Genomic DNA, 10,611 nt, shown 5'->3' with positions numbered 1-10,611 from the left:
CCCCTTGAGGATTGGGTCATCTCACGTTTGTGTGAAGTTTGCACAACATAGTTCCAGATCACTCACTCCCCCATGGGGCAATGACCTCATGTGGTTCATTAAACCTTGCTATTCGAATGTCTTGGATGGAATAGGGGTCATCCACAAACAAGCGTGTTGGCCGTGCGAACAGTAAATATATATTACTCCTCCCACAATCTCCTCATGTAGATGGAACGTTCATGTTTATAAGTCCTAGGAGCAGAACTAGGCCATTCGGCCCATCAAGTCTACTCCACCATTCAATCATGACATCTATTTTACCCTCTTAACCCCATTCTCCTGCCTTCTCCCCATAACCCCTGACCCCCGTACAAATGCCCCATTAACCATGTGATTCACTGAGATTTGCTTTAGTTGTAGGGGTGAGATTTGTTTACAACATTGAGGATCATTAGAATGGAGTTAGGGGGCAGTGACTCACTCTTTTGAACACAGTTGTTTATTGATTAGTAAGTGCCATGCCACTGTGAAGCCCCCTTCCCAACAACTGCCCATTGTCCATCTGACCAGCAAAAAGCCTGGACAGCTTTGTTATCCACGTTTTGTCGGCCCTTGGATTGAATCAGTAGTATGCTTGTGATACAAAGTACTTCTTGACATGGCACATTTTTGCAAAACTTTCTTTGACTTTTCTGCTTTGAATCAGAATCATATTTACAGAGAAGCACCCAGATGGGAGGTGATGGGACATGATGTTGGATTTCAGCCGATGTGGGCCAACAGGGCCCTTAATTACTGAGTCTTCCATGAGAATCTCAGCCACTGCTCATCTGGAATGGCGATACTTGATCATAACATCCACGAGGGAAATGTGCCTTGATGGATCAATGATGGATCTCAATTTCCAGTCAGATACACACACACATCTGGGGCAACATTAACAAGGGGGACAATAATCGCCCATTGCTCCCGGCACACTGAGCCCTGAATTAAATAAACGTCAGATGCCGTCTCTACATCACTGGCATTTGTGCTGACGCGTGACTATCCTTCAGCCCTGGTAACACACCTGGGATGGACATACTAATAATAGTATTATTATAAGTACATTGACGGAGATTGTCTTTGATCAGTCTAACACAATTACAAAATACAACTTAGCAAAGGGTACAGACGAAGAGACCCTTTCCCCAATCCTCTCTGGGATCACGCTATACTAGAGCTCAGAAGCATTATTGTCTCCTTGTTATTGGGGCATCTGGGTTAGGGCTGCCTTAATGGTAGTCATGTTTCCAGTGTCAGCACGTTGATCTAATCCAAAGAGCACCTGGTATGTGTGAATCATTTGCCAGCTCTCGTTTAGTCTTGGTCGGTAGGTCATAGAGGTGTAAATATGGCAACAGAATATTATTCCAATTGCTTGCTTCCCTTCCTCAGCAAGCAACATGACAAAAAACTAAGGGTATGTCTGGAATAAGAACATAAAGATAGAAGTTAACACAGGACTCCTCCAGCTCCGGGGCCTAACGGAGTGACATTGAGCCATTCAGTAACACAAGGCAAGTGGCTGAGAATGAGGATGTACTGTCCAACAGGTGACCAGTGTAAACTGGAGCCACTGCCACTTGTTCCTTGTTCCCATGTCTGCTTGTTGAATTGGTGCAGAGTGTGTGAATGTCCAGTGGATGTTGTGTTGTCCAGGTGGGCTTCCAGACTTGTACGGGTGTTAGCAGTGGTCACATCTTTTGGCTGGTTTTACCAATTTGCCAGTTTGATGAGATTCCATGTCCACAGGTAATAGGATTGGCTTAGTGACCATGACTTCACTGTCTCTCCGTTTTAGTACAAACATGAATTGTAGAAGAGGAAGTTTGATGCCTTTTGAATGTAAGAAGCTGTGTCATTGAAGAAGTGGAGAAGGAGGCTCCAAATACAAGCACACTATGTCCCATGACTTACATCCAGTCCCGTCATCTCTGGACTCCGACATCCGTCCTTCACTCGTTAAGTCTATCAGAGCACATCTATTTCTTGGTACAAAGCTACCACTCGCAAAGTATACAGCAGCGGACAATACAGCAAGCCTGAAGAACAGTGACAGCCTCCAGAATTTAAAGTTCACTCCAGGACTCTTATCTGTACACACGTTCTTGTACTTAGACACTATCTGGTTAGATTCACAGTTGGCACAGCTTTTGTCATGAGACCGCAACTCAGTCAAACAATCGTTCATCCCCAGACTGCCCACTGGCGGGTGGAAAGCAGGGATTGGAGGTGATTCCGTGAAACCTGAGAGTTCCCTCAGTTTACGCTCGCATCATCTGCAAGCCCTCACGAAGGAGAGACTGGCCACTCATTGATACTCAGTAGACAGATGCCCTGATGCCCAACATTATTGTCGTGTCAGGGAGACTTCTTGCTTCTGTTCTCAGTGAGAGATTGGTGTGATCTAACCCGAGGTTATCTGACTGCACCATGAACAGCCATTTGGTGGATCATAATACATCAGTGTTACTCCATGGAGCTGCTTCCATCCTCCTCCAAGGACCACATGACTTCAAGGTGGTTGTAGATCATGGCTTTGGGTGATGGGCTCCAGTCTACCAGGCAAGCCAGTCTCCATCTGCCCTCATCCATTGACCATTGCTTCAGGATCATCTCAAGCTCTGCAGGGAGAACTTCCAATGTATATCAAATATACATCTGCACACTCTTCACCGGCAACTTGGAGGATAACAGTTGCGACTGAATGCCCCTCTCCTGAAGCAGGGAATGTCCGTAATTCACCACTTATTGACCTGTCATATAGGAGGTCAATGGTGTGACCTATTCACAATATCAATGCAGAGTTCACTTCTTTAAAAAAAAGAACTCTGCTGAGTTTTATAGCATAGAAATCAAAATAAAGTGAAAACATTTGTGTATAAATATACAGATGGATAATGCACTGAACTGGTTAAAGCATCATAACTGTAGCGCACAACTGGGATTGATAACAATAACTTTAAAATAACAGTTGGTTGACAAAAGGTACATAGAACTGGCCAGAACAGTAGGCGATTCAATCTACACCAAGCAATTTGTCGACATATGCAACCACTGTGGCACCTGCCTTTCACCACTGGGTATTGTAGCGCAGTATCCCAAGGAATTGTTGGGTAGCAATCCTGCTGCACTTTCTCTGGTTTGTGGAAATCTTCTTTCCGATCGTAGGATTGCCCTCCAAAACATTTAAGGAGTTCCAAACATTGTTGATCCTTCGGAAGAGAACTTGGAATGATCGCCCAAATGCCTGTTGAAGCTAATTCCTTCCAGATCTGAATTCCCCCCCCCCCCCCCCCCCAATAGGAGTGGACCTGATCACCAGATGAAGCACGAAGACAAAGAAGGACCTGGGGGCCGTGTCCCTGTCGCATGTTGAGTAACATCAGGCCGAGCGCCCAGTTCAAAACCTCCTGGGGGCTGAGCTTGGTGGTTGGGTGATCTCAGTGGGTTGGTGGACTTAGCACTGGCCTTGAGCAGCGGCCTTGTTCACATTGACAGGGGGGCTTGGTATGCCAAGGTTTCACGGGTCTGGAGCGACGCTGTTTGGAACCCAAACTCCTCTTCCTTGCAGCAACCTTCTGCGTGCAGGTACCAGGAAAATCGCCTCAGAAACAACTGTACATTTTATATACAGCAGGCACTTCACTTTTTGAATTTCCCAAATGAAGCCGTAGTTTACTGTTGGGATTAGGTACATTCAGGAGGGGCCGAGACACTTGGTCCACTACCCTAGAATATCCAGGTAGATGGGCGAAGTCTTGCCCAGAGCTTGCAGGATCTGATGAATGTCTTTGATGCTCAACCTCTGCTGGGGTTCTCTCTGCCAGCACCCCAGCATGATGTCATAGACCTCCTTGGGACAAACCCTCGGCCTCTCCAGTACGCGTCCCTGCGTGATGCATTCAATGACCTGCAATCAAGCACATGTCCCGTTAGTATCTGCTATTCACTGCCGTCCACATGAGTGATCAGTTCAGTTTATTGTCACGTGTACCGAGGTACAGTGGAAAGCTTTTGTTGCGTGCTAACCAGTCAGCGGAAAGACAATACATGATACACAGTGTACAACTGCCATCACACAAAACCTGGTCTTGAGACTGGAGGAAACTGAAGAACTCGGAGAAAACCCACGCAGGTCACGGGGAGAACGTACAAACTCCGTACAGACAGCACCCGTAGTCAGGATCGAACCTGAGTCTCCGGCGCTGCATTCGCTGTAAGGCAGCAACTCTACCGCTGCGCCACCGTGACTGCCCTCATGTAATGTCTGGATAGCATGCAACCAAGGGTTTTCACTGTACCTCGGTACACGTGACAAGAAACTAAACTAAACTAAACTAATCAGCACCTGGCACTGTCCAGCCAAACAACTACAAAGTAATCAAGTTTTTAAAAAAAATAATGAAACAAAGTGCTGGAGTACTCAGTGGATCAGGCAGCATCTGTGAGGCACAGGAATTGTTGACATTTTGGGCAAGCCTTGTGAGGAAACGTCGAATGCCCCTTTGTCTCCACAGATGCTGCTTGACCCACTGATTACTCCAGCACTTTGTTTCTTGCTCCAGACATCAGCACCTGCAGCTTCTTGAGCCTTCAAACCAACTAAGTTTGTGCTCTTCATGGGTTGGATTGATGTCTGAAGTCATATTATTTTTCCGTCTTTAGATTTTTTTAGATTTAGAGATACAGCGCGGAAACAGGCCCTTCGGCCCACCGAGTCTGCGCCGCCCAGCGATCCCCGCACATTAACACTATCCTACACCCACTAGGGACAATTTTTACATTTACCCAGTCAATTAACCTACAAACCTGTACGTCTTTGGAGTGTGGGAGGAAACCGAAGATCTCGGAGAAAACCCACGCAGGTCACGGGGAAAACGTACAAACTCCGTACAGACGGCGCCCGTAGTCAGGATCGAACCTGAGTCTCCGGCGCTGCATTCGCTGTAAGGCAGCAACTCTACCGCTGCGCCACCGTACCGCAGTGTCTTCTTCCCTTTTCACGGCAACAATGGGAACTTGCATTTATATGGCTCCTCAAGTGTAGGAAAACCCACCTCAATGGTTTGCATTGGCTCAATGGGACAAATGAACATGCGGCAAAGATGCTTAGGATACGGGGAGTGTTATTGAACAAAAATGAGCACCAAGTCACAAAAGGGGATTTGAAGAGTTTGGTCAGAGAGCTGGGTTGTCAGAGGAGACCAAAGTGCTGGAGTAACTCAGATACCGAGGATCTCGTCTAGGACGTGTCACACCCTAGCCACTCTCTCTTCTCCCCTCTCCCATCAGACAAAAGGTATAGAAGTGGCATTGCTGGTGAACATGGAAAGGTGATGTTTCGGGTCAGGACCGTTCTTCCTCATGCAAACATAGAAAATAGGTGCAGGAGTAGGTCAATCGGCACTTTGAGCTAGCATTCAATGTGACCATGGCTGATCATCCAAAATCAGTCCCCTGTTCCTGCTTTCTCCCCATATCCCTTGGGATGTTTTGATTGTAAGGTCAGGAGAAGAAAGCTGGAAGTGGAGAGGCAAGACAAAACATAGAAACATAGAAAATAGGTGCAGGAGTAGGCCATTCTAAACCAACATGTCGAGGAACCAACGAGAGAACAGGCCATTCTAGACTGGGTATTGAGTAATGAGGAAGGGTTAGTTAGCAGTCTTGTTGTGCGAGGCCCCTTGGGCAAGAGTGATCATAATATGGTAGAGTTCTTCATTAGGATGGAGAGTGACAAAGTCGATACAGAAACAAGTGTTCTGAACTTAAAGAAAGGTAACTTTGAGGGTATGAGGCGTGAATTGTCCAAGATAGACTGGCAAATGATGCTGAAAGGGTTGACGGTGGACATGCAATGGAAGGCATTTAAAGGTCGCATGGATGAACTACAACAAGTGTTCATCCCAGTTTGGCAAAAGAACAAACCAGGAAAGGTAGTGCATCCGTGGCTAACAAGGGAAATCAAGGATAGTATTAAAACAAAAGATGAAGCATACAGATTAGCCAGAAAAAGTAGCATACCAGAGGACTGGGAGAAATTCAGAGTCCAGCAGAGGAGGACAAAGGGCTTAATTAGGAAAGGGAAAATGGATTATGAGGGAAAACTGGCAAGGAACATAAAAACAGATTGCAAAAGCTTTTATAGATATGTCAAGAGAAAAAGATTAGTTAAGGCAAATGAAGGTCCCTTGCAGTCGGAAACAGGTGAATTGATCATAGAGAACAAGGAGATGGCAGACCAATTGAACAAATACTTTGGTTCTGTCTTCACTAAGGAAGACATAAACCGTCTGCCAGAAATAGCGGGGGACCGGGGGTCTAAAGAGATGAAGGAACTGAGGGAAATCCAGGTTAGTCGGGAAGTGGTGTTAGGTAAATTAAATGGATTAAAGGCAGATAAATCCCCAGGGCCAGATAGGCTGCATCCCAGAGTGCTTAAGGAAGTAGCCTCAGAAATAGTGGATGCATTAGTGATAATTTTTCAAAACTCTTTAGATTCTGGAGTAGTTCCTGAGGACTGGAGGGTAGCTAATGTAACCCCACTTTTTTAAAAGGGAGGGAGAGAGAAAATAGGGAATTATAGACCAGTTAGCCTAACATCGGTAGTGGGGAAAATGCTAGAGTCAGTTATTAAAGATGTGATAGCATTACATTTGGAAAGTGGTGAAATCATCGGACAAAGTCAGCATGGATTTACCAAAGGCAAATCATGTCTGACGAATCTTATAGAATTTTTCGAGGATGTAACTAATAGAGTGGATAAGGGAGAACCAGTCGATGTGTTATATCTGGACTTTCAGAAGGCCTTCGACAAGGTCCCACATAGGAGATTGGTGTACAAACTTAAAGCACACGGTATTGAGGGTTCAGTGTTGAGGTGGATAGAAAATTGGTTGGCGGACAGGAAGCAAAGAGTAGGAATAAACGGGTCCTTTTCGGAATGGCAGGCAGTGACTAGTGGGGTACCGCAAGGCTCAGTGCTGGGACCCCAGTTATTTACAGTGTATATTAATGATTTGGACGAGGGAATTGAATGCAACATCTCTAAGTTTGCGGATGACACGAAGCTGGGTGGCAGTGTTAGCTGCGAGGAGGATGCTAGGAGGCTGCAGAGTGACTTGGATAGATTAGGCGAGTGGGCAAATGCATGGCAGATACAATATAATGTGGATAAATGTGAGGTTATCCACTTTGGCGGCAAGAACAGGAAAGCAGAGTATTACCTGAATGGTGACCGATTGGGGGAAGGGGAGATGCAACGTGACCTGGGTGTCATGGTGCACCAGTCATTGAAAGCAAGCATGCAGGTGCAGCAGGCAGTGAAGAAAGCGAATGGTATGTTGGCATTCATAGCAAGAGGATTTGAGTTTAGGAGCAGGGAGGTTCTGCTGCAGTTGTACAGGGCCTTGGTGAGACCGCACCTGGAGTATTATGTGCAGTTTTGGTCTCCTAACCTGAGGAAAGACGTTCTTGCCTTAGAGGGAGTACAGAGAAGGTTCACCAGATTGATCCCTGGGATGGCGGGACTTACATATGAGGAAAGACTGGATAGACTGGGCTTGTACTCGCTGGAATTTAGAAGACTGAGAGGGGATCTTATAGAAACATATAAAATTCTTAAGGGGTTGGAGAGGCTAGATGCGGGAAGATTGTTCCCGATGTTGGGGGAGTCCAGAACCAGGGGTCACAGCTTAAGGATAAGGGGGAAGTCTTTTAGGACCGAGATGAGAAAACATTTCTTCACACAGAGAGTGGTGAGTCTGTGGAATTCTCTGCCACAGAAGGTAGTTGAGGCCAGTTCATTGGCTATATTTAAGAGGGAGTTGGATGTGGCCCTTTTTGCTAAAGGGATCAGGGGGTATGGAGAGAAGGCAGGTACAGGCTACTGAGCTGGATGATCAGCCATGATCATATTGAATGGCGGTGCAGGCTCGAAGGGCCGAATGGCCTACTCCTGCACCTATTTTCTATGTTTCTATCTATGTTTCTATTCGGCCCTTTGAGCCTGCACCGCCATTCAATATGATCATGGCTGATCGTTAGGCGAGTAATAGGGTTTTAAGAGGCTTTATAAGGTAGGAAAGAAAGGAACTCAAGAACATGAGCACACTAGTAGAAATCTGGCTGCAGTAAACGGAGTGATGAACTGAAAGGTGAACAAGAGGGCAAAGCTGGCTGGGCACAGGATCACAGGGAGCTCCAGAGGTCTGGAACAGTGCAGAGATATGGAGAAACAGGACCAGAGAGGATTTGAAAACTAAAGAGACCATTGAGCCATTAGCTTAACTGGGAGCTAATATAGATACAAGGAACTGTTTATAAAAAACTGGTGTAGCTCAGCAGGTCAGGCAGCATCTCTGGAGAACATGGACACAGTGTTGGAGTAACTCAGCAGGTCAGGCAGCATCTCTGGAGAACATGGATTGAACTTGTTTCAGGACGGGACACTTTAGTTTAGTTTAGTTTAGAGATACAGCATGGGTACAGGCCCTTCGGCCCACCATGTCCGCGCCGACCAGCGATCCAGTACACTAGCACCATCCGATACACAAGGGACAATTTACAATCTTTACCAAAGCCAATTAACGTTTAAACCTTCACATCTTTGGAATATGGGAGGAAACCAATGCAAAATGGGTTGGGTTGATGCGTTCCAACTCGAAACGTCACCTACCCACGTTCTCCAGACATGCCCCATGACCCGTTGGGTGATTACAGCACTCTGTGAAACGTCACCTACCCACGTTCTCCAGAGATGGTGATTACAGCACTCTGTGAAACGTCACCTATCCACGTTCTCCAGAGATGCCCCATGACCCGTTGGGTGATGAAAGCACTTTGAGTCTTTTCTTTGGGAGCCAGTATAGGTTGGCACTGTGTGTGAGATGATGGGTGAAAGGGAGCTGCAGAGATCTGTGTCATGGGCAGGAACCATTTTAATTTCCTCAAGTTTCCAGGGTGGGACTGGTTAGGATTGCATGGGGATAAGCAAGACTCAAGATTAGAAAGGCAAGGGTGAGAGATTCTGCAGCAGGACGTGTGAATCCGTACACAGAGTACGTGGTCTAACGGTTGCACTGATGTCTGGTGGCAGATCCTGCAGTTCAGATCCAGCAAACAGGCTGCAGGAGGTTCTGTTCAGTGTCAGGTCAGGACAGGTAGGGAGCAGGAGATTATAAGCTCATGTCCATAAATGATAGGAGCAGAATCAGGCCATTCGGCCCATGGTCTACTCCACAATTCAATCATGGTTGATCTATCTCTCCCCCCTAACCCCATTCCCCTCCTTTTCCCCATAACCTCTGACACCCATACTAATCAAGAATCTATCTATCTCTGCATTAAATATATCCACTGACTTTGCTTCCAGTCTTCTGTGGCAAAGAATTCCACAGATTCACCACCTGAAGGTGGGGATCAAAGACACCAGCGTCAATACATTTTGTTGGAGGAGGTTTCTGCTCCTCTGGACATGGATGCTTTGGATGCCATTGGAGTCTTTTTAGTTTAGTTTAGTTTACTTTAGAGATACAGTGTGGAAACAGCCCCTTCAACGCATCACGTCCGCGCCCACCAGCGTTCCTTGTACAACAGCACTATCCTTCACATACCAGGGACAATTTACAATTTTTACCAAAGTCAATCAACTTACAAACCTGCACGTCTTTGGAGTGTGGGAGGAAACCGGAGCACTCAAGGAAAACAAATGCAGACACGGGAGAACGTACAAACTCCATATAGACAGCACCCGTGGTCAGGATTGAACCCGGGTCTCTGGCGCTGTGAGACAGCAACACTACCGCTGTGCAATCGTGTCATCCTCTGCTACAAACTCTTCATTGCTGTGTCAAGGCAAGAATGCCATTTGACAAACTCAGTCACAGATCGAGGTGAGGTGGGCAACAATGGGGATGCCACAGCATATAAGACCTTGGAAAGTCAGTATCATCTGGTCAATAGCACTGGGAGAGTTTATGGGCGTGGGGAGTGGGGAGTGGGGAGATAACAAGCAGAGGGTTGGATCACCTGGTGAGGTCATTACATCAAGCCGTGAAATATCACTTGGCAGGGGAAGCACTCTCCTTCATGTTATGTTCTGGTAGTTTAATGTTTTACAAAGGTAAACTCAGCATTCCAAATTGTGACACAACAGACTGATGGCCAAGATGCCCTTTCTCCACAGTAGTCCAGGAACAATGCAACAGGTAGAACCTACCTGCCTGAACAGTCTGAAGAAGGGTCTCGACCCAAAACTTCACCCATTCTTTCTCTCCAGAGATGCTGCCCATCCCGCTAAGTTACTTCAGCATATCTACCTTTAGTTTAGTTTAGAGATACAGCACGGAAATAGGCTTGAGCCCATTCAGTCCACGCCAACCAGCGATCCTCGCACACTAACACTATCCTACACACACTAGGGACAATTTACAATTTCACCTAAGCCAATTAACCTACAAACCTGCACAGCTTTGGTGTGTGGGAGGAAACTGGAGCACCCGGAGAAAACCTACGCAGGTCACGGGGTGAACATACAAACTCTGCACAGATAGCACCCGTAGTCAGGATCGAACCCAGGTCTCG

The 10,611-nt window shown here is 46.5% G+C and overlaps 1 protein-coding gene across 1 annotated transcript in view; it reads right to left on the bottom strand.

The window, feature by feature from the left end:
* Positions 1–3,315: 3,315 nt before the first annotated feature.
* LOC144609086 (NT-3 growth factor receptor-like) overlaps positions 3,316–10,611 on the bottom strand; it is a 682,437-nt gene continuing 675,141 nt past the window's right edge. Inside the window, exon 16 of the mRNA XM_078427465.1 lies at positions 3,316–3,937. Within this exon, the coding sequence (XP_078283591.1) occupies positions 3,752–3,937 (186 nt within the window). The 3' untranslated portion in view covers positions 3,316–3,751. The remainder of the gene's footprint in view (positions 3,938–10,611) is intronic.

The sequence above is a fragment of the Rhinoraja longicauda genome, chromosome 33, assembly GCF_053455715.1.
Source record: "Rhinoraja longicauda isolate Sanriku21f chromosome 33, sRhiLon1.1, whole genome shotgun sequence".
Classification (NCBI taxonomy): domain Eukaryota; kingdom Metazoa; phylum Chordata; class Chondrichthyes; order Rajiformes; family Arhynchobatidae; genus Rhinoraja; species Rhinoraja longicauda.
This window is presented reverse-complemented; position numbering and strand designations above follow the sequence as displayed.